The 24,447-nt window shown below is 40.3% G+C and overlaps 2 protein-coding genes across 3 annotated transcripts in view; both read left to right on the forward strand.

The window, feature by feature from the left end:
• The window catches only part of LOC131047991 (uncharacterized), a 196,653-nt gene that overhangs the window by 80,955 nt on the left and 91,251 nt on the right, over positions 1–24,447 (forward strand). For both annotated transcript variants that reach the window (XM_057981806.2, XM_057981805.2), the window contains exons 6-8: positions 9,001–9,084; positions 9,178–9,225; positions 9,315–9,379. In XM_057981806.2, coding sequence (XP_057837789.1) covers positions 9,001–9,084; positions 9,178–9,225; positions 9,315–9,379 — 197 coding nt within the window. The remainder of the gene's footprint in view (positions 1–9,000; positions 9,085–9,177; positions 9,226–9,314; positions 9,380–24,447) is intronic.
• Positions 12,722–14,454, forward strand: LOC131859404 (uncharacterized). Its single transcript, XM_059213101.1, has 2 exons — positions 12,722–12,894; positions 13,128–14,454. The coding sequence occupies exon 2, from the start codon at positions 13,130–13,132 to the stop codon at positions 13,874–13,876; it is 747 nt and encodes a 248-aa protein (XP_059069084.1). The 5' UTR covers positions 12,722–12,894; positions 13,128–13,129; the 3' UTR covers positions 13,877–14,454.

Consider the following 24,447-nt stretch of genomic DNA (forward strand, 5'->3'; position numbering starts at 1 on the left):
CTTGGAGGCGAGGGCAATGCCCTGTAGCTTAAGGTCTTTTAATCCCATCCCACCATAAAGCTTATGCATAGTGCACCACTCCCATTTCACTGCATGTTGCTTCCTAGTGCCTTTTCCATCTAACCATAGGAATTCCCTAATCTGTTTTTGGATATGACTGAATTGATAGTTTTTAAAGAGCCAAGCAGAGGAGAAATAGATATTGTATGATGCCAATATCTTTTGACAGACCTGAAATCTTCTAGCCAAAGACAGATAATTCCTGTTCCATTTAGAGAGTTTCTTCTCTATCTTATTTCTTACCCATTCCCACATTTCTTTTAGATTTGGAAGGACAAAGAAGGGGATGCTTAGATATTTTACAATCTGTGTAGGGCCCAGCCAGTTGAGAGAAAATCTTGAAAACCAGTTCGGGGGGTTGTCATCCCAGCCAAGGAGGTTGGATTTGTGCATAGCTATCTTACTGCCAGAGGCCAGGCAAAATATATCTATATTTTTCAGCAGAGCAACAAGGTTTTCTTCCTCGAGTTTAATCAAAATTGCAGTATCATCAGCAAATTGGACATTAAAGATTTCCTTTTTGTTAGGTAATGATATGCCCATAACAAGAGGAGTGATAGAGGAGTCTTTAAGTAAGTAGAACATTGCATCAACAACTAGGACAAATAGGGCTGGAGCTAAGGGACATCCTTGCTTGATAGATCTAGTTAGTGTAAAATTGGAGGATCTCATCCCATTTACTTCAACAGAGGCATTGGCATCGCATAGTAGTGTTTTGACGAGTTTACAAAATCCAAGGGGGAATCCTAATGATTGAAGCATCTGAGTGATATATCCCCATTCTATTCTATCATAAGCTTTCTCAAAGTCTATGAGTAACATAGCTCCATTTTGCCCTGATTCCTTTGCCCAATGGAGTGATTCCCAACATGTGATTAGATTTTCCAGAATATACCGTCCTTTGACAAACCCTGTTTGAGTAGTACTAATAATCTTAGGTAAGATTTCCTCCAATAGGTCTCCAGTTTTGAATTAGGGTTTTGTCACCCTCTTTAGGGATGAGCTTGATCAGACGTTGGTTGATGTTTGCTCCCAAGGATCCAATGTGGATAGCCTCAGTATATAGAGAGAGAAGATCATCCACAATCCATTCCATATTTTCTATGTAGAATTCTATCAGAAATCCATCAGGGCCAGGGGATTTGTCATTATTGAGGGCCAATATAGCTTTCCTGATTTCTTCTTTAGAAATAGTCTTTTCAAGCATCTTACTATCTTCCTCATCAAGAAGTTTGGGGACCAAGGACATGACTATCTTTCTTGCATTATCCTGCTCCTCCCTAATTGGTTCTGTAGAGAACAATTGCTTGTAGAACTGAGCAAAGCATTCTAGAATTTCAATTGGTTTAGAGAGGTTCTTATCCTGTTCCCATATGGTGTCTATTTTCTCTCTTGCTTGTTTCATTTTAAGAATCTGGAAAGATCCTCGATCCCCAGTATCTAGCCAGCTTAACTTAGCCCTAGTTCTCCAACCTTTGATTTTCTGACTTTGCAGTCTTCTAAGATCATTCTTGGCCTTAATTAGTTGATTGGTGAGATCTACATTCTCAGGATCCCCTTGGAGATCAAGTTCAGCCACTTGTAGGGCACTATGCAATTGCATCTCAGAGGCTCTGGCATCTTTAGCCTTCTTTTTACCCACAGCTTGACAAAGAGAGGTCCAGGTTAACACATTTTGGTTCCATCTATCAATATTGGTCAACTGGCTGTTGCCATACTTATTAAACATTCTGACCAGGCACAATGCACATTTTAGGTCATCATCCTTTAGAAGACTACTGTTCATTCTAAAGTTCGAGCTAGGGCTTGGTGGAGCCACTCTACTATTAGTTATCTTTAGCCCAATCATAATGGGGTGATGATTTGATAGTGTATATGGTATGACAGCATATTGAATACCCTCCTCATTTTTAACAATTTCGAAGAAGTCTTTGTTGAAGTAAAACCTATCTAGTCTGCAGTAGACTCTCTTATTGTACTGTTGGTGGTTACACCAGGTGTACCATATTGACTTGTGTTCTCCCTTCTTTCCTGCTATCGGGTCAGTCAGTCTCATCTTGTTTACCATCCTTTCCCAGTGTATTCTCTCAGCACCTTTCCATTCCACCTTGTTCCCTCCCTGTTTATCTTGTGCATTAATTACCATGTTGAAGTCCCCTCCCAAGAGCTAGGGGATGTTTTCCAGTTTTGCAAGCCATTCCCACATCGCCCCTCTTTCTCGGTAGTCATTAGATGCATAAATTGAGCAGAGACCAAATGTAGAATTGTCATTCTGTATAATAGCCCATACTACCCTATCACAAGGGGATTGTCCCCATTTGACAACTTTATTCGCCCATTTAGGGCTTAATAATATTGCAGCTCCACGCTTTCCTTTAGAGTGATTGGTGTAGAATGGAGTGGCATCCCTCCAGATGGATTTTAGACCAATTTCTAAGGTGAACCCCACTGATTTTAGTTCCTGGAGCATAAGGCAATCAATGTCCTTGTGCATATTTAGAAATCTTTTGACCACATATTTCCTGTCAGGGGCCTCTAATCCCTGATGTTCAATGAGATGGTTTTCAACATTAGGAGGTTAATTCAGAAGTGTCCACTAGGGATTTAAACCCCTCAAAGCACTTAGGCCATTCCTCAGGTTTAGAAAGATGACTGGCATCAAAGGCCACTGTTGAGAGTGGTCTACCTCTCTTCTTCCTAAGTTCAGAGAGCTGCTCAGGTCCCAATGATTCTTTCCTAGTTGTAGCCTCCTTATTGGCCTTAGGGGACCTTTTCCTCCTTTTTTTTTGTTTTATTTCCAGCTAGGTCTTCTCCCTCATTATTGGTTCCAACATCAAAGGTTCTAGGATCAGGAGAAAATGGATTATCCCCCTCATTCTGCTAATCACAATTTCATCAGACTTCACTCTAGGTCCATCACCATGTCCATTCTTTAGAGGTTGGTCGGAAGGGGGGATGGTAGGCCCCATCTCCCCATTAGTGTTATCAGGTGTTATCTTAGGGAGTTTGGTGGGGTGTTCACCCCCATCCTCAATTTCCAAGGGAGTATTTGCAATTTGATGAATGCTCATATCCCCAGTAGGGTCGTTTTTGTTACATTCAGGCCCTTGAGGAGACTGACTAACACCCTCGATAACACTGGTGGTAACATGAGCACCGCCATCTTCCCCTTCGATCAACTCTTGGAGGAAGGGTATGGTACAGGATTCAATCTCCTTTTTTTGGTTACTTAATACTAATTCAAGTTGCTTTCTCTGTTCTGCAGCCATTCTCAACTTTTCCATGACAATTTGTTGGGCATTTTGAGTTCTGGGTCCACCTTTATTAGTGGAGATTTTAACTACATCCGGTTCCAGTGGCTTAGGATCACTGGCAGCCAAATTAGCTTCTTTCAGGGCTAACTGATATTTGAGTAAAGATTCGGCAATCGAGGGAGGATCACTGGCAGGATGAGGGCAAGCTTGTGGTTGACAGGGTGTGGGAGTAGGGTCAGATGGGGGTGGTGATTCAGTAGAGATAGGCTGAGTAGATTGGTCGAGAGGTGAGGGTGCAGAGTGTATTGGGTGAGGAGAAGGGTCATTCTGCTTAGAAGACGAAGGGTTTTCCGAGGCCGGGTGAAGGTAGTTTTGAACAGAGGTCTTCTTGGAGGATATATCATTTTTCCTTCCCATCAGAGGGCAATTTTTAAGGAAGTGCCCACTTCTTCAACATTTATGGCATGCATTGATCCCTCCCAAATACTCTAGGGGACATGAGAACAACTGGTTTTCTATACAAATATCTATTCCAGAGGGGAAGGTTGAACCAGGGTTGAAGGCAATGAGTACCCTCGCATCCATATGCGGTAGTAATGCAGCAGAGGAGTCAATTTTAATTATTTTGCCTAGAGGTTCAGTGATTTTTGTGATACAGTTCCATAAAAATGGGGGGACATTTTGTCATGTCCCCTTTCTAGAGTGGACATCGGAGACGGAGGAGTTGGCCTATAATTGGAGTCTCGTAGGCTAGCAGAGGTTGATTGGGACTCATTCAGTGCATATAGTGATTGGATTTTGGCTTTACAGGCAGTTTGGAGCCAGTTTGGAGCAGTTCCTAGATTTTAGGGGGTATCCCTAAATTTTAGGAGGTTGTGACAGTTGCCAGTCGTGAGGTTATTCATGACCTTTTAGATGGTTTCAGTTTCAAAGAGATTGGGCTTGTTTCCTAAATTTTAGGAACATCCCTAGATTTTAGGGATGAGACTACCAGTGAATCCTTGATTTCCGACTTCAGTCACAGACAGGTGACAGGATGATTTTAGGGTTTGTAATGTCAGTTGGGCATTTTGTGGCTATTTGGGTTATATTTTTAATATTTCCTAAGTTAGCGTTTAATAATTAAATAAGGCTAAGTTGTTAGCCATTTTGGAGTAATAAGGGGATTTTTGGTCTCATCTGGATGCGCATCCTATTGTGTGATAGCTCGTTGGAAAGATCTTGAAATTCTTTAAATCTTTCTCTTTGGTCTCAGGGCAATTTAGTGAGCGGATTTCTGTCTATGGGGAAAAAGGTCATTTTCTAGTAACATGACCACTTTAAAATAAGAAATTATAACATTTCCACTGGACCACGCCACTTGGAGACAATTAGGGTTCGATTTGCAATTGAGAGGGGTTATAAGGGGATAGGAGCTTCATTCTATGATTATCTTTTACACATTTTACATCTTGGATTTGAGATTTGGCTCTGGAAGAGCTTTTTAGCATCTGGGACGCCAACCCCAATGCCTTGCCTGTTTGGGACGTAGCCCCCAATACAGTGGTTTGGATTTGTTTGCAGCTATTAGCATCTTGGAGATTGTACGGCATTCTTTCTGGAGGTTCAGCAATTCTGACAGAGTTCAGCGTGGGGTTTGGGGTTTCTAACCAGTTGGGTGTACTTGGCAGCCGTACGGCTGTACCTGGCAGCCACTTTCCTTCCCACGTGCAGCACTTGGAGGGCTGGAATCTTGCCACAACTTCATTCCTAGTTATGTTACTCTTTCAGCATCCAGGTTGGAATTATTCCTGATTGTAATCTTCCTGAAATTATTGGAAATCTTCATCTAGTCAAATATTTGATTTTATATTCAGAAATCTGCCTTGAATCGAATTTGTTTTGGCTGTATATGAACTTCATTTTCAGTACTTTGTTCATGTACTTGTACTTCATTATTTACTTGTTGAAAAATCATCAAAATACAAAAAGAATTCAACCCTTCTGCAACTTCTGTCTATTTCTGAAAGAAAATATTAATAAGCAGGAAAAATCAATTTAAATAAATAAAAATTACAGCAGATTGGTAAAAGAGATCCATCAGGGATCTTTCACATTTTTGATAACTACCCATTTAGGGTTAGAGAGTGCCATGATTTCCTCGTTACATGCAAGAGGGGTCTAGGGAACGACCCTAAAACAGGCGTTACCTATATTCCAAAATTGTTTATCGACAACCTTCCTCTGCATATCTCTATCATTAAAAAAAATAAGAAATAATCCTTTTTGCAACATTCTACAGAAGGAAAACTGAATTCCAAATTTCAAACACCAAGTATCTTGAAACCATTTATTCAAATATTGTCTAGATGGTATTCTATCTACATCAAGGGCTGCTAAAAAAATCGTAGAATCCCTAAGCCTAGAAATCTCTTTAGAAATGCATTCAGTCATAGAAGAGTTAGGTTTAATGACGACTCTTGGGGCCGAGGCAACCTCACCTTCTTCGCTGGCTTGGGTTGCTGTTGCATCTTGAGTGGCCTCCGGTTCGAACCTTGCCTCGTTTGGGAAGGCCGTGGAGAGCCCTTGGATGGCTTGAAGAAACGTTTTTTCTGCATTGTTGGTGTGTTGGTGGGTATTAATCCCAGCGCCATCGGATTTCTTCTCCATTAATGGAGGCACGAGCAGGAGTAAATGCAGGGGCTTCCCACTAGGTCTGGGAGCCCCCGGGTGGAGAGCCGACCTGCAGCCAAGGATTGTTCGTATTCGTCCTTGGTTGCAGAGCTCCGCCACAATCTTGTTTGAAACACTACAAACTTGAAAGAATTAAATATTAATTCCTTATCCTTAGGTTTGATATTTAATTATTTTTATTACTGATTAATTGTGTTATGGGCAACATAGGAAAAATATCTATCCGCCAGCAATATTGTTATTTTCTTAAGTCAGTGGCATTAAAAAGGTGGCGTTGAGAAAGATGAAATATTTCATGTTTATATTATTTTATATTGCAAAGTTGTCACCTAGGAAAAAGTTTGAACTTTGCCTAGGGAGCTTGGGAAAATTAATGCCATGTCTAGGGAAGGTTATGACATGAAATGAAATTGAATTTCAATGGTTTTGGGCGCCATTTGCATTTGAATTTTAGAGGGAAAAATCTATAAATACAGGTGCTTGGCCTCTCATTTGGTATCAAAAAAAGAAAATATAATGTTATCCTGTCGGATTGATTCCAGGCTTCTTTGAGGGTGAAAACCTACTAGATTTTTCAATTGCAGTTTCGAGTGTGAGATATCACTCCTAGCTGAGGCTCTATTGTGTGGATTTCGTGGTGTTCTTGGGGTTTGCGTGTGAGGATTTGAGGAAGTTGGGTTGCTGCTGTAATTTTCTGTATTGCTGGTTCCTGTGTGGCTGAAGCGAAGTTTCATTCCTACCTCCCTGCCTGTACAACCTATCATTTTGGGTATTGGCTCAAATAACTTCTATGCTATAGGCGATGTGATTTGTAAGTTTGCAGCCTTTAATTTGGAGTATTTGTTTTTATATTGCAAATCGTACCTTCCAGCTTTGGCATGGGTTTTTGGGAGTGCATTGGGTTGCGTGCTTGATATTTTGGGGTGTTTAGAAGCTCTATTTCAGTTTGTTCTTAGTTGTTTGGTTCTTAGTGTCAGTTTGGGAGTGATTTGGGGTGAATTGAAGGAGTTTTGAGTGAGATATGAGCATTTTATTGTGATTCAGTGCTGCTGGTTATGCATTTCCAGCTTGCTGTTATTTGTATCAGATTTTAGGAAGTTGGTGTTGAGCTGGTTTGGTGATATTATCTTCTGTGATTCAACATTCTCTTCTATTCTATCATTCCTATATTTGGTAAGGTTGAATAGTAGTACTATCAACCAATTTCTAAATTGTAAGCATTCCCGCTGAACAAGTGGAAGAGGCAAGCTTGCCGTCTATTTTCTGGTATTTGTAACTCAGCCCTCCCATTGAATAAGTGATCGAGTGATTAGCTTTTATGTATTGTCCTCCCATTGAAATATGCGGTAGAGTGCTAGCTTTATGTAATGTCCTCCCGCTGGAATACACGGTAGAGTGATTGAGTTCTAGTTTCTTGTTGTTTCCCTTGGCTGGTTTACCGCCAAGAAGTTTAGTTTCTTTCCTGCTAGATAAGTAGATGGGGCTGGCTTGCCGCCCGTGCATTGTAATTTTCAGTTGGCTGGTTTACCGCCAAGAAGTTTAGTTTCTTTCTTGCCAGATAAGTAGATGGGGCTGGCTTGCCACCCGTGCATTGTAATTTTCAGTTATTGGCATCTAATGATCCCCGGAACACCGTATGCTTTCACCCTCCCAGATTGGGCTCTCGGTGAACAAAAGGTGGAAGGGTTCCCTTTCATTAGTTTGGATTATTTCTCTAACCTTAACGGGTTATGGTGTTTGTCTTGTAATTCTTATTGCCAAAAACAAAATTTTTTTTAGGGAATATTATAGGCTCTTTTCCCTTTTAACACTTCAAATGCATTGCTTCCCTCTTTTTGTAGTAAAGATCAGTATGTCATGAACATATGCTATAATTCATGTAATTTTTGAGCCTACTCAAAACATGATTCATTACACATATAAATGGCCGATGTATTGCATAAATTAAAAGGAAGAGGAAGCTATTCAGGCAAACATTGTTTGGTCGTGAAATTAATTTTCCATGTATCCCTTTGAAAGTGAATTGATGACTAGCAAGGATTCTTCTTCAACACTTAGGTTTTGCTCTCCTTTGGAAGCTTCTGCAGCCATGCCTGCCGCTTCTCCTTCTCACCCTGTGTTGTTATTGGTTTCAACACTTGGGAAAAGTCAACCTCCATATATAAAATTACCATCTTCACTCCTTAAAATAAATCCTACACCTGCATTATCTGGATTGCCCCTTGGATGCACCGTCAAAACTTAATTTTATAAAATTTCCAGGGGGGGCCTCCCAATTCTTATACCACTCACATGCTGGATTGCAATTCAGATAAACTTTGTTACTTATAATTTTACGGAGGTTTCAAATATGACTTGTTATATTAAAAAAGGGTGTTAGGTAAAATCTATAATGGTCACATTTGTACTTTGTAGTTAGGATATTAATAGTAAATTAACAGTTATTACTAAAGTAAAAAAGTTTAAGTATAGGTAGTTGTCCACATTTTGATATCTATGGACTTGCCATTATCATGTTAATACTTTCTTTCTCACCTTATCGTTATACTCTTTCTAAATTCTTTTATTGTTTTTTGTACGTGTGGACAAATCTTCTAGTGCAAAATTGCATTCATGACAATTCTGTCTGTAGTAGTCTTCTAACTGATTATAGCATAATTCACCAGTTCATTTCTTATTAGTGGACAACTAGGCAATATGTATTTCATTCTTTAGATTTCTCTTTTTTAGTATATGAAATCTGTCCTCACCTGGAATGATTTTTACATTGTTCAAGTTCTTGCCTTTTCACTGTATAGAATATTTGAATTCCAGTTGTTGGTCAGATGTTTTTTGAAGCTTTCGCTTTTGAGGTGCTCTTCAAAAATCTTCTAGCTGCATGTTGTGCTGGAATTTATTTTCCCAGAAATCTGTATGTTTTTGCTTCTTTTGTGTGTTGATTTTATTTTAAATTTTCAGTACATTCTTTTGATGAACATTTTCTGTTAATCTTTATTTGTCATTTGTTTTTCAGGCTAGGGCTAATGAGTGGATATTCTCATCAGAGGAAGGACAATGGCAAATTGTAGAAAATGCAAAAGCAGGTCGGCTGATTATGGTGAGCTCAGGCCATGGAACATGCTTAATTTTGATGTTAATTGCCTTGTTATCCCAGCTTTGAGATTCATCTAACAGACAATTGCCACTACAGGTCTTTTTAGATGAATATCATAGTTGTATTGGCTTAGAGGCTGTACAGGTACCTCTTTCCTCACTTTATAATTTTTAACTTTGATGTAAAAGTGCATGTACTTGTTTTGACCAATTGGAGTGTGGTTGGAATTGTAGAAAGATCTATCACCGCTTGTGGGAGGTCTTGCTCCTGAGAAGAATGAAAATGGATCCAAGATTCCGTAAGTTTCTCCCTTCACTCAAGTATATTTTAAAGTTATTGCTGTTGAGTAGAAGTAACAATATTTTATAATTAACAGATAATTTGAAAATGCAACGTAGATTACAAAATACGGTAGAATATGAAGAGCACACAGTTATACTGAGAGGGGGGGTGAATCAGTATAATGAAACTTTTCAATTCAATATTTTATATGATAGAATCAATCACTAAAAATAATTTTGCATATGAACACAATAACACAAAGATTTAAGTGGAAACCCAATGCAGGAGAAAACCACTGAAAATGAATGCTATATATTTATGTTCTTTTACAATTTTGTGAGCACCAACCCACTGGAAGCACGAACTCCCTAACTCTGTTTTGTGAGCACTAACCCATTGGAAGCACCAACCCCCGAACTCTGTTTTGTGAGCACCAACCCACTGGAAGCACCAACTCTCTCTGCTGAAATTGTGAGCACCAACTCACTCTTCACAAATCTAATTTGCCATCTTGAACATGTTGCTGTAACAATGGATGATGGACAATGGTAACACTCTTTAAATCTGCATACACATCTTCATACAAATATGTCACAGTTTCTTTCTTAAATCTGTTGTAAGCTGATCATAAATCTGCCTTACTCTTCATTTCAAATCTGCATGTGCTAAGTTGATATATCTGCTATTATATTCTAAAGTTATGCTCTTTTAGGACTGATTGTTCATGTTTCTCTTTGCACACCTCTTACTTCACCTACGTGAGGTATACTTTCAAAAATCCACAGTTTTATACATAGTATATATATCCAGCATATCAACATCCTTCTCAAAGCATTTTTAAAAATTCATATATATATGTGCTAGTTCCACCGGTTGCAAACCAACATGACTTTTAGTTTGAAAAGTCATATCCTTCAATATTTCAATAACTTCTTTTTGTTAAATTCTATTAATAAACTTTTTACGGGAGTATTTGTTTGCCAAACACTTTTGTTATATTAATAAACTCTTATGCCACTATACCTTAGACAATACTTTTCATAATAAACAAACCACCGAACTTAATGAAGCCCGATAATATGTATTGTAAAAATAAGGTATGTAATTTATTTACGATATTATTTTCTCCCAGCCGGTATTAAGTAAGTTCCGCAAAACACAAAGTTTAATAATTTTTGCTGTCGAGATTTATTTTTCACTTTTAATTTTGCCACTCCATATCTATCTCCACTTTAATTAATTTAAAGTGTGCCGCCGATAATATTGTTCAATATATTAACGCTCATGAGGTGCCGTAAAAAATACTTGGTTAATACATCCGCCATCAAAACATTTTTTCGCTTTAATAAACTTGCCGCTATATTAATATATTTGCCGATAATTATAAAGTCTTTCCATATTATATATCGGGTAATAAATATATCGGATTATTTATAAAGTCTTTCCATTAATAGTTTTCATTTCATTTCTATTTTTGCCTTCAGATAATGATATAGATATGAACCATGCTCACTGTAATCTTCTGCTTCATCGTGCTGATTTGCCATGAAACTTCCAAACCAACACCCGACTCTAGGATATATTTTAGATACTTTCATTCTTTCTGTGATGTCATTTTAGATGCTTCCTGCTTTCAATTGATTTGACATCAATGACAATACTTGCATCAATAGGAGTGAGGATTTCAGAGGATAATGTAGGAGGATATATTCAGAACTTAATGTGATAAATGGGTGGGCATAGGCTGTTATAAATACATATAATAGTAACATTGTAAAATTAGAGTCTCTAGGTCCAGCACACGTACAATGTACTAATAATTAAGGATTATACAAAGATCATGTTAAGAGGGATATACATACACTCTAGAATCTGACCTAAATCACTACTTAGAGGTTTTGCAGGGAGCTGACAATTACAAAATAATTCCCATGAAAGGAAGGGAAGCACTTGCTATGCATCCAAATAACAAATCAAATACATATCGAAATTTTGGATGCAATAGCTGATGAAGTCAATGTAGATCTCAATATGCTTGGTCTGCTGTCTCTCTAATACCTGTTATTGTAGATCTCAATATGATAGCTCTAAAGGTGTATTCAAGGCTGCTGTTATTGCAGACATCATTGATACCTGCTCTACCGTAAACATCAAGGAAATTGTTATTTTCATCACTGATAAATTCTGAACCAGGAACCAAAGCTGCTGATTTAGCTTGCTCCTCATGCACTGACTCAACCTCAGTAGCTGCCTGCATGATGAAAGAATCACCCTGAAACTGTGTCTCATAGCTCCCATAACTCAAGGCACCATTTTCATTTAAATGATTTGTCATGAACCTCTTTTCGTTAACTTTTGTTTAATTTTTAAATGAAAAGAGAGTCCTCAACTTCTTAGGATGCTCACCTGATTTTATTAAAACCTCATCTCATCTTTGATAACTTTGTTGCAATTCTTTCAGGCCCTTTAACAAGAGCTCTTCAAATGATTTCATCTTTCTCACTGAGGTATTGAACACTCTGCTGCAACTGATAAGAACAGTTCTGAAATTGATGATTCAATGTTGATCCCACTGTAATGACCCTTTCCTGAAACCACTGTTTCTCTCACCATAAAATACTTTTTTTTGAACTAAGCCAGTTCCATTACTGCTGCTTATTTGTTTCAGAGGTGCAAGTTTGTTATGTTTGTTTGTTTAATACATTCAAGAATGGATATGGCAATGCATGTTGAAAACTAAGTTGCATTTTTTGGAAGTCCATTTAGAAACGTCCTAAAGAGTGCAACCATTGGACGCCCAAGACTACATCAGTGTCCTCCATATTTACTGCGTAGAAGTCTTCTTTGTTTGGGTGCCTCCCAAAGGTGATGCTTAGATGTGGAATCTTTTTTTGTACATGCAGTAGTAAACGCATCAGCCATGGCTACTTTAAAGTCCTCAAAATTTGTTGTTTCCAAATTCATTCTTGTAACAAACCCTTCATCGATAAAGTTGTGTGTTGCCCACTATCCACAAGGGTGGTTACCTTTTGTCTGTTTAGAACACTATGAATTCAAAAGGGGAGGTACTTGGATGCTTTTGAGCAAACCTTCATCTTTTGCTTAGGTTTTCCCTTTCTTCTTCCCAAAGTTAGAACACCTAGCGAAAACTTGCTAGTCCTCGACGGCGTGCTGAGTCGACTCGCCACAGACTCACGAGCTGCACCCTGGCGAGTCGCCACCTTTGACTCGCAAGTTTTTGGGTGAGACTTTGCGAGTCCTAGGTCGGGACTCACGAGCCGCACCCTGGCAAGTTGCCACCTTTGACTCGTGAGTTTTTGGGTGAGACTTGCGCGAGTCCTAGGTCGGGACTCACGAGTTCAAAGCTAGGACTCTCACGTCTGGTTTTAAATGCCCAACAAGGCATAAAATTAAAAAAAAACACATTTATTTCATTTCTTTTTGCTGTTAAGTGTCCAAAACAGGTCTGCATTGTGAAGTAGGGTTTGAAGAAGAATAGAAGACGAGCTTAAGAAGTCAAAATAGAGCCATGTAAGTGATTTTTATTCTCTTTTTTGTTTTGTTTTCTTCATTTGAAATTGAAAAAAATCTCAAAAAATAAGTGGAAATGTTGGCAAATTCTTTTCCATTTTCATTTATAACCTTTTTCCTAGTATTTTGAGCTTGTTTTTGAATTCTATTTTTTTCAAATCATTGATTAACATTTTTTTTGTTGATTTTTCACAAAACCCTACTGATTTTTTAATTTTTTCATGTTAAAACAGCAATGTCAAGTTCAATTCCAACTCCAACTCCAGGGGCGAGGCCATCTAGAAAAGACCCAACATGGAAGTATGGAATATCGGGGAATAAAAAGGGTGAGGTCACTTGTACTGAATGTGGTAAATGGATGATAGGGGGCATCAATAAATTAAAATACCACATTGCAAAAATAATTGGACAAAATTTGGAGATATGTCTTGCATCAACTCCGGAGATGTTTAGAGAGATGAAAGCCCTTCTTGCTGGCTTTGAGATGAGAAAAGAAGAAAAGCAAAAAACCAAAGAAGTCATAGCAGCAGCATTATCCAGTCCTACAACATTAGATGCCCTTGGTGGCCCAAGTCCAAGACAACATTCATCTTTTGGTAAGAGTCCCGAGGTTTCTTTTTCTACTGCTAGTCAGATTCCTCCTTTATTGGGACCAAATTATTTTATTCCACAGAATGTTTCAGGAGCACGACCTTCACTTGAAGGTACCGGATGGAATAAAGAAAAACATCACGAAGCTAGGATGGCAGCAACAAATTTTTGGTACTACAATAATTTACCTTTCAATGCAGCAAACAACCCATATTTGGAAGGATTGATAAATGCATTCACAGTTATAGGCAAGGAGTTTAAGGCCCCAACAGCTAAAGACTTGAGTGGGCCATTGCTACAGGAAGTCATAAAAATTACACAAGTTGTGATTTATGACCAAATTTTTTTTTGGAGGAGCAAAGGATGTAGCATTTTATCAGATGAATCATGACTTGACAGATGGAGGGAATAAGACTCTCCTAATGGTGCTTTGTTCTTCCTGACATCTATAGATGCCTCCAATGAAATAAAAAATGCTGAGACTTCGTGCAATTTATTAGATGAGGTGGTCCAGGAGGTTGTTGTTGACAATGTTGTCCAAATCATCATGGACAACGCAGCTGCGTATGTAGCTGCAGGTAGAATGCTTATGGAGAGGCATCCTACAATTTCATGGAGTCCTTGTGTTGCAGATTGCTTGCACTTGTTGTTGGACATTGGGAAGATTGGATGGGTGAAAAGTGTGGTTGAAATACAAAAAATGTTACCAAATTTATATACAACCATACTTGGGTTCTTTCTTTGATGAGAAAACACACTAATGGCAAGGACTTTGTGCGACCACGAGTGACACGATTTGCTAGCCATTTCTTCACATTGCAAAGCATTCTTGGTGCCATTCCTCACATCCGAAACAAATGTTTGTGTTTGATGCTTGGTTGGAGTTTGCATTTTCCAAAAAAATTGTAGCGGAGAAGATTGTAAGTGTTGTCTTTGATGACACATTCAACAAAAATGGAGAGGAGTTGATTAGGGTAAGTAACAAAAAGTTTCTATAAGATAATTTGTTTGCTGTTATTTTTTGAGGGGTTAATTTTGAAATAATTTAAAATTTGTTTTCATTTTTCTAGTTGATAGAACCTTTGGTATGGGTTCTTCTTATGGTGGATGGAGAGGGCATGTCAATGGGTTTCATTTATGAAAGATCCCTTTCCAACCGATGAACTGATTTTCAGAGTTTTGAACTTTCTGTTTGAGGTTCTTTGTGGAAGTTTTAAGTAGTTTTAATTGCTATTTGTTTCCAAAGGATCATATAGGGTTTATGCTTGCTTCTTTGCCAATGAACAAGTGATTTTGAATGCAAAATATAATGAAATAATGGACTAATAAACTATTTCAGAATTGTGATTTTTATATCATCAAACAATAACTTCAAATTACAAAGATTTATTACACCAGAATAGCAAGTAGCATACCAGGAGTCCAACGCTAAGCCTGGAAAGGGGTGTTTTATTAATGGATCTGGTGAAATTTCACAATATAGGTGCCTCCAGGAAGTTTCAATGCCACCAATGTGGTTTATTTGTATCTACTACAATTATAAAAAACAATTAACAATTAATGAAGGAATAGGCAGGTCTGCTACAGTTTCTTCCAGGCCTCCAAGAAAGATCCTTGAATTTGACTATTTTCCACAATAAATTGCTGATATCAATCACATGAACCATATTTAGCTTGATTAAAACCCTGACCTGCTGTTTATTTATGGTGACAATGGATTTCCAACCTTTTCCAAATCCTTATTGTTGTTATATGATGAAATTGAGACCATAGGTGCCTCCAAAGTGATACGGCCAGCAACGAGAGGCCACGTGGGAGCTGTAGAAGTGTATGGCAGCCACTAATTGCTTCCCTAAACTGACAAATTTGCTGGTACAGGTCTGATAATGGTGCTGCAAGTCTGAATTTGAAGCCCAAATAGGAATTTTGAATGAATTCCTCAATCCTGTGAGTTGGGGTTTCGTCCAAGCCCACCTGTCTTCAAGGAGATTTCGTTCCTCAAACTGCATATGCTCGTCAATCTCCAAAAGAAGTTGTGAAAAATGATGTAAAAGAATGCCAAAAGTTGTCGTACAACATCTTTAATGCCTCTCAAATTCCAACGGCCAAATTAGGGTTCTCTTATTCCCAAATTCCAAGGGTATATGCTTTCCACTTAGGTGCCTAACATGAAGGGTCTAATTTGTCATTGAATTTTGCCCACCTTTTTAAAACAAACTTTGCTTAGGTAGGTGTGCCATCCTGACTTTATGACTTTTAAGTTGAAATTATATATTCTTCCTTTATAAAGTTACTTTTATAAAATATTTCTATTTTTAGAATAAAGTAACTTTATAATAAAATATCATAAAGTACATATGAAATAAGCTATCCAAGGCCAAAAAATGGCTAAGTATGAATCCCCTTGGTAGCACTGACATCTCCTATCCATTGAATTTTACTTGCGGAGATGAATAACAAGTGAATCTCGGATTCTGATTGACCTAGTAGGCAAATGAAGAAGGTTCATAACCATACAGTGCTTTGAAGGGTGGCATGCCTATCGACATGTGATAGGTGGTGTTGTAATAGTGTTCACCCAAATGTAACCAGCGAACCCAAGCCTTCTGTTGAGCTAAGACGTAGTTCCTAAGATAACCCTCCAACCATTTGTTCACAATCTTGGTATGTCCGTTTGTCTGCGGATGGTAGCTTGTGCTGGGCGACAACTCGGTTCCTGCCAACCGAAATAACTCCATCCAGAAGGTACTCAAAAAACAACTATCCTTGTCACTTACTATGTTTCGCGGTAGACCATGTAAGCGGAATACCTCATGGAAGAACAACTCGGCCACTTGTACTACTTGCTATCCTGTGGGGATGGCAAAAAAATGTGCATACTTGGTCAAGCGGTCAACGATGACGAAAATGCAATACTTTCCTTGCACTGTGGGGAGCCCAGTAATGAAATCCATCAAGATGCTATCCCAATTCTAGTCGGGGATTGGTAGTGGTTGCAGTAGTCCGACTGTAAGGGTGTGCTCAGATTTGTTCTGTTGACAGGTGGAGCATTCCTGCACATACCGCAGGATGTTGTTCTTAAGTCCTGTTGTGACCTAATCACACATCAGCCCATCCCAGATAGGGACCCCCTAACTTTTAGGCCCTTTTGGTTATTTGGTCTTCGTTTTTTGTGTGTTTTGGTGGCAGTCTCATTAGTCTCTCCGCTTTGCGGATGTTCGGGGGTCATTTGAAGTTGATTTGCTTCTTGTTTGAGCAAGTTTAGTGAAGTCTAGGGCCTGTTCTGCCCTTTTCTAAGGTTTTTGCCCTTTGTCCTTGATTTTAGGGTTTTGGAAAATTAAACATACGACCGGAATCAGGACCCTTCAGGGAGCCTCCCAGTAAAATTTGAGCCAAAACGGAACAACTTTCTATTTTTTGAAAGTTCCTATTTTTTAGGGATTTTTCCGAGTCTCGGAATGTCGTCATTTTGCCAAAAAAAAACTTACTATTTTTAGTAAGTTTCTATTTATAGTAATTCATTCCTGTACCCTGCCTAGGGGTCTAACGCTGACACTTGGAAGGTTTCTATTTTTGGAAGGTCAGTGCGGACAGGATCATTCGGACAAGGCGACAGAGATCAGACATTTGCAGATATCTCTAATTCCGGAAAGTCAGAAATCAAACAGAGAAAGCCATAAATGGTTAAGTGCTGGAAGCGCATGCTTGAAATAGAAAGCTCGGAAATTCACCCAAGTTCAGGAAGACACTTCAAAATCACAAGGAGTCTGGGAGATTGAATGATGAATTCCAAGAATCCATGCTAGAGTGAAAATTCCACACATATATGCAGTTGGGTGCTAAATCCAAGTGTCTAGGGATAGTGTTTAGTCCTAAATGTATAGTTGGTGAATAATCAGATAACACAGTGTTTCCTGCACGTACCAAGTATTCATGGAACAGAACAATTGTACATCATAACATAAATGGCAAATGATAATTATTAGACCAGGAAGTTATATCTTTATTCCAATGTCCAGAATTGTCCCTACATAATCTCCCTACCGAGGTTCCAACCAAACAATATATAGACCCGATGGTTGGTCAAGATGCCAATCGTCATCAACTCCCAACTAACTGACGGGAACCTCTCGGCAACAACATAAACATAACATAACACACTTATAACTATTATTCTTACTAACATACACTTTTACCCCTAACATTAGCCCCCCCAAAAACATAGTCGTCTTCTAGACGACTCAGACAAGAAAAACTGAATTATATAAAAAACATAGCTAAGACCGAGTAGAGGGAGGAGGCGTCCCTGTAGTGGCCGTGGTAGGAGGCTGCTGTCTGGCCTGAAGTTTCAGGTTGTTTTCTGCCATCAACTGCCGTTCCCGTGCTTTCTTTACCATGTGAGCAACTTCCAGTAGCTTTTTATCTTTCTGTTCCAGCTGTAAGGTGAGCTCTGCCACCTGGGCTGTCAATGCCTGTGCCTCCTTCTCTTGCAAGTTGCAACGGGCCTCATAGGTAGTCATCTTCATTTCCATCTCCTTCCTCAAGCTCCTCTCCACTGTGGCCAACTGTGCATACTTCTCGCCTTCCCTTTCCAGTGTTGTTATGTACATCCGTTGGGCCTCTTTTTCCACCTGGTGCTGCCGCATCTGTAAGTACACCTCACGGAAAGCCCTCTCCATGTTGCGGAAGGTGGTACCCAGGGTGCCTGTGCCTCCTATCACGTGCCTGTGGGTCCAGTTTTGAATCATCTTAGGCGTACTATGGTCCGACCACCCTTGCTGCTCAAAGTGGTGCGTGAACTCCTCCCTGCACCCCTCGGCCATGAAGTGACACAACTGTGTAGCGTCGGTTGAATTGCCTGCCTCCATCTGTCCCGTAAGCTGGGCCATGCTGCGTGCAACATCAGAGAGCCCCTGTAGCTTCTCTAGGAATCGTCCGAGTGAGCCTGTTGGGTCATTCGGATCGGGTGGTGTGATGTGGAGCCCTGCGAGATCTCCCTCCGGTCCACTGCTTTGCTTGTCCTTTCCCTGTTCTTGATCCGCGGATCTCTCTCTGTCCAGGTCTGGGACAATGATATCTCTATCTGTGGTCATACCTGGCCCATTGGCCATGTTATGTGGTGCAAGGGAGGGGGGAAGGTGTCGCGCGAGTGCGAACTGCCCTAGCCATCCATCCAGCGAGGCATCTATATCTTCATCTGTCAGAGTATCCAAGGTTGCCGCTGTCTCCAAGTCACCCGTACCAGTTTCTGTTGCTGGAACCGTACCGGTACCTGCTGGCACCGTACCAGTTTTTGCTGGTACCGTACAAGTTCTTGCTGGCACCGTATCGATTTTTGTTGGTACTGTATCAGTTTCTGTTGCAAGTACGACCAAGCTAATCTGTACCAGTTTCTGTTCCCCTTCTCCACTTTTCTAGAACAGTACCCCAACTGGTCGTACATCTCCCACTGGGCTGGCTACTGCAAGTGCCTCTTGAGGTACCAGGTGTGCCGAGGATAGTTTCGAGGGTGTGAATTTTACCCTCGTACTTTTCCATTGAGCCCGCAATCCTCCCTGTTGCTCCTCTTCCTCTTCTTCCTGCTGCCATGACTCTATTTCCTCTTCCTCCTCTACAGCTGTGTGTTCTGACAGATGGAACCCCTCATCACCGCTTTCTTGTTCTTCCGTTTCTTCCACCTCCTCTGACTCCTCTGCGCTGCTAACCTCTTCAATCTCCACGGATGTATCCAGTTTCCTCCTTTTCCTTGTTGGCTGCACTGTGTTGCCTAGGGTATTCAGGTGGATATAGTAGTACATGGTGGGTTTATTTGGTTCTACCCTTCTGCGTGGCTCAAATGTCCCCTATACTTCTGGCGGTACCTGCAGGCGTACGACATCCAGGAACAAGCTGATAGCATGATGGCACATGTAGAACGTTTTGTGTTCCAATCTCAGAAAATCGTGGATTCGTTCCGCCAGGAGTTGTCCCCAATTGTAAACTTTCCCGCATCTGATCCCGTTCATTAATCCTATCATCCATATGGCTATGTCAGAGGTGCGACTGGCACCCGTGAGGCAGCTTTTGACCAGGTCCATTAACATCCTCCATTCACTAGGTGCGATAAATGCACACTTCATTCCTCTGTTGTCAGCCCAAGCACTTTTCCACTGCTCCTCCGTGAGGTCGTCTCTGCACACCAAATCCATCAACCACTTCTTTTTTTCTCTGGTCAGTTTTTTGGTTGGTTTGGCCGCAGATGCTCCTCTCTCTGGTATGCCAAATACCCACCTGAAATCCTCGGGTTTGAACGAGACTCACACTGTGCACCTTTGGAACTGAATGACTGAAGCTCGTTCTTGTGGATTATAGCCTGATACCATGGTTTCAAGGACTGGCTCGAACTCTTTAATGTTGAATGTGGGCATTTGGACGGTGTGGTCGAGCTGTGCCCTCCTGATAGATTCCTTCGTCACATGGTTTGGAGGGTTTTCCTCCCACCAGGTACGACATTCACTGCCAGTCACACTCTCAAATGCTACATTTGCCGCTGTGAGTCCCTCTGAGTCCTTCGGTTTCTTCGATCTGCTCTTGGTTTTCTTGCTGTTGGCGAGCTCTGTGGCAGTCATGGCTGCACTGCAACTGCCTTTCTCTGTTCTTCTTCCCATACCCCTTCCTGAGTCGTTATTATAACTGTCTGACAGATTGTCTCGCTAGTTTGTACAACTCATTGTATCACTCTTAGTTTCCCTGCCGTACGACTTTTTCCTCATGTTCTGCCAGACAGGCCGTTTGCCTCTTATGCCTGCGTGTTGCCTCCTTAATTGGCCTGTCAAATACCTGCCGTATGGATATCTCTGCCTGCCTTCCTGATTCCGTACGCCGTACGGATGTCTCTGATACCGTATGCCATACGGATGTCCCTGCCTGCCTTCCTGATATTGTATGCCGTACGGATGTCTCTGGCTGCCTTCCTAATATTGTATGCCGTATGGATTTTGCCTTGTGCGAATTCCACTGCACGTGCCCGTATGTGTTCGTACCGTAATACCCGCCCATACGACAATGCCTCCGTTAGTGTGCGAGCCCCTACGGTAATGCCGTACGCCGTACGACGACTTCCTCCCGCCTTGTTCAGTACGACGATCTCCTTCCTCTGTAATCCGTACAGAACTTGCTTTTCCTAATCCTTACGCCGTACGGTGAGTTTTGTCGACAATCCGTACTTCGTATGGTGTGACTTCCAGGCAAATCGTACAATCCCCCTTGATGACACCTTTCTGCAATCCGTACGTCGTACGACAAGATTTCTTGGCCCTCATGTTCTCTCGTTTGCACAATCCGTACAACGTACAAAATTTTCAACTCGTTCGTACAATCATTCCGTACGGTGTATTGCGTCCGTACAGTCGGCATATGCAACTGGTTCGTATGGTATGTGACTTCGTTCCCTTCGCTCAATTCTGACTGGCTGCCAGGTTCATCTTCCTACGCTGTGTCTAATGGGGTCTCGTGGGGGTTTTTATAAGCACTTTCTTTTGCCCTGGTTAGGGTTAGGTAAAAATGTTTTATTAACTTAACATAAAATAATTGTCTCTTCAACAGTCTTACTTTTTCTCTACTGTTTTTACTTGTACTTGCCTGATTTTTCAGTTTTTTCATACCTGCTGACTTGGACTTATTTGCTTTTCTCCAATATTTCTCTTCCTCGCCCATTAAGACCCCTTGTTTTTTCAGTCGTCTTCTTTTATCTGACACGACTTTTTCAATATTAGCTTCCTTGCCTTTAATTTACCCAGGCACCCCTTGGCCTGATTGTGCCTCTAGTTGGCCTTCTGTAAGCCACTGGCCAGTTTGTTGTGTTCGTTTTTGCGGCCGAGGCGTTTCCCTGTCTCCTTTGTTTCCTTCTTACTGGCCCCTGCCTTGCTTTTTTCTCCATTTCTTCCCTGGTTCTTTGTTCCTCGCCTTGTCTTCCTTCCCTTTCTTGTTTGGTTCTTGTTCGGAGTCTCCATCCCCATTGTTCCTCCTTTTTACCCCTGAGGCATTGTTGGGCGTTCTCATTCCTATTTCTGAGTCGTGTAACCACGTACACACATGTGGTAGTCTTCTGTAGCATTCTTGTGCACAACACGTCCCTACATATTCCAAGTCCCATATCTTGTCCACTAGTGGGGCGGGTCCCACACCCTTGTAGCGGCCGTCAATGTACTGATCCCCATACTGGTGGTACCATTTTACTCTCTCTCCGTCAATCTCCGTTGGCACAGCCGGGTTAGGGATCACCCGGTACAACGAGTTAGGTCCGGCCTCTACCTCGCCTTCTTCGAAAGTGATGACGAATAGGTCCTCTGTTTTCAGTACCATTTTTAAACATGGGCCTAGGGTTGCCCCATATTCTTCCAGGTTGAGCTCTTCCTCCAGGTCCACCGGTTCCACCTCTTTAATTATGTTTTCAGCTTTCCTCTGGGCTTCTGCTTCTTCATCAATGTCATATGCTACGTATCCCTCCCGAGCTCCTTCGTATGGGGCCCGTTTTTTCCAATATCCTGAAACTCGCACCCACATAGCCGGGTCTCCAAAATACGCATTCATGAGATGTTTGTGGATCCTGGGAACCGCCACACCTTCCACCCTTTTTGGTACAAGTCGTTCTTCCATGGCCGCCAAGGGCTTCACCCAATCGTCATCCCTCTGATAGGGTTCTCCCTTTACCACCGGGTCATCTTCAAACTCCTTGCTTTGACCAATGGTCCAATGCCCTCTCGTGGCATATCCTAGCATGCTGATCCCAATCATAGGTTTATTTCTTTCCCTGTAGATTTTTAATTTGGAACCGTTCATCGGGTCTCTGATCAGATTGTTATCCAAAGTCGTGAGCTTTACTGCTCCGTTCCTACCGACCTCTTTGATTTTATAGGGTCCGAGCCAACGGACCTTGAACTTCCCTGGTCGAAGTTCGTTTTGACCGTTATACTTTAAAACTAATTGCCTCGGCCGAAAGTTGGCCTTCCGTAGATGCTGGTCGTGCCAATGCTTCCGCCGGCGTTGTGCCACCTCAGTTGCCCATTGTGCCATCAGTCTTCGTTCATCCAGCTTTATCAAACCATCAAGCCTTGCATTCAAGCTTTCTGTGTCCCCAAGTTGATTTTCCACCTCCACCTGAAGGCTCGACACGTTGTACTCGGCAGGTACCACTGCCTGTTGCTCGTACATGAGTTGAAACGGGGTATGCCCGTTAGTGACTTTGTATGTTGTACTGTAGGCCCATAGTATGATTGGTAGTCTTTCCTCCTAGTCTTCTTGTTCCACTCTGTAATGTCCCCTACTTGGTTCAAGACCGTTTTAACCGTAATTAATTGATTTCCAATATATTTATAACTTAACTAAATCGATTAAGAGACAAAACTATCTTAACATGAATCCAACCTAGGATGTTCTACCTTTTCTTTAGTCCATCAAGTACTAGTTATCTCACCATACTAAATAATTATTCATATTTTTGATTTATAAATCATTTACGCATTTATTAATTTTTAATTAATAAATACTTATTATTATCAATCAATTAATAAATACTTTGTTTTGGTGATATATATGTATCTACTAATTACTTATTATATAAGTTATTAATATACTGTTGCTTAAATCAAGAATCATTACCATATTCAGTGGTTGTAAAGGCAGACAGATCTGACGCACGTCAGATCTGGTCTGCCATTGTATGTGTAACTAAGTTTGGCTGTCATCATATTGCAGTCCATACTGATATTACTATTTTATTATTATTATTATTATTATTATTATTATATTCTGCAGAAGAACATTATCGAACTTCATATATATATAAGCATACATATTAAACAAATTCCCATACGCACCAGCAAGAATAAAGATGTTAATTAATAACAGTTCCGATCTGATCTGGACGATCCTTATGTTCAACGATCTAACCCATAGTCGATTTCCTCCACGTAGGTCTGCATAGTATCTCCCTTCCTCAATGGAATGAATTCCATCTTCTTTAAATATCCTTGACACGAAATGGTTGCAACTTATGGTGAACAATCATAACCTTTGTCAGTGATTACACTTCCTTAATATCGTACCTCTTCATAGCAAATTGATTTAACTTAATCTACACATGTATGTTTGACCATCTTAAGATAATCGCTGTCGATAATTTTCTTCTTCTCTCTTCGCATTACTTTATGATTTAAGATTAATATAATCCATTTTCACCGCTAATTTCCTATTAACCAATCCATTGTAATCCATCAGTATTAAATCACATTTTTCTTTATGATTAATGTAATCGCTCTTGTCTTAAATCGATAATCTTTGCTTTCATCAGTGATGCTCATCGTTAGTCTTAATGGCATAAGAAATGATTGATGGTATCACTTGTCTTGTTAGTTTAGTTGATATTTTGATTCCCTTGCTTAAGTAAACATCATTACCATCCAACTCATTGTCTGCTCCTTAACTCGATATTACTTAATATGTCTGTAACATTTGTTTGCAGTATTAATGCCAAACATATAAATCTGCTATCAATGTGAGGTCGTCTTTAGCGGCTACTTTCTTATTTAATTTCTCCGCTATCATTCATAAAGCGATAATTCATGACATACGATCCTTGAAAATTATTATTGCTTTATTCACGTCCTTAGCAATGATTATTCACTGTCTTGTCTTTTCAATCATTGCTATTGAAGTCAATAATGGTATCATAGGATATGAACTCGCCCAGTATTGAGTTCGTATCTTATTGAATTTCTTGTTCATTTATCGATTGTTTGATTAGTAGTTGTTTCTATAATAATCTTCTTCAGAGAAGATGACCATCACCAACAACTGGCAAAGACAATAACCTATTCAGATGTCATGCACAAATCTCCGTTATTGGCTCGAAACTTCTACGTGCATCCATACCCTCAAAATGGAGTATTCACACAATAATGGAAGATCCAGTTACCGCAAAGT

This window comes from Cryptomeria japonica, chromosome 10 (genome assembly GCF_030272615.1).
Source record: "Cryptomeria japonica chromosome 10, Sugi_1.0, whole genome shotgun sequence".
NCBI classification, from domain to species: Eukaryota; Viridiplantae; Streptophyta; class Pinopsida; order Cupressales; family Cupressaceae; genus Cryptomeria; species Cryptomeria japonica.

Coding starts and splice junctions, on each gene's coding strand:
- LOC131859404 (XM_059213101.1), top strand. CDS start 13,130: ATGTCAAGTTCAATTCCAACTCCAACTCCAGGGGCGAGGCCATCTAGA.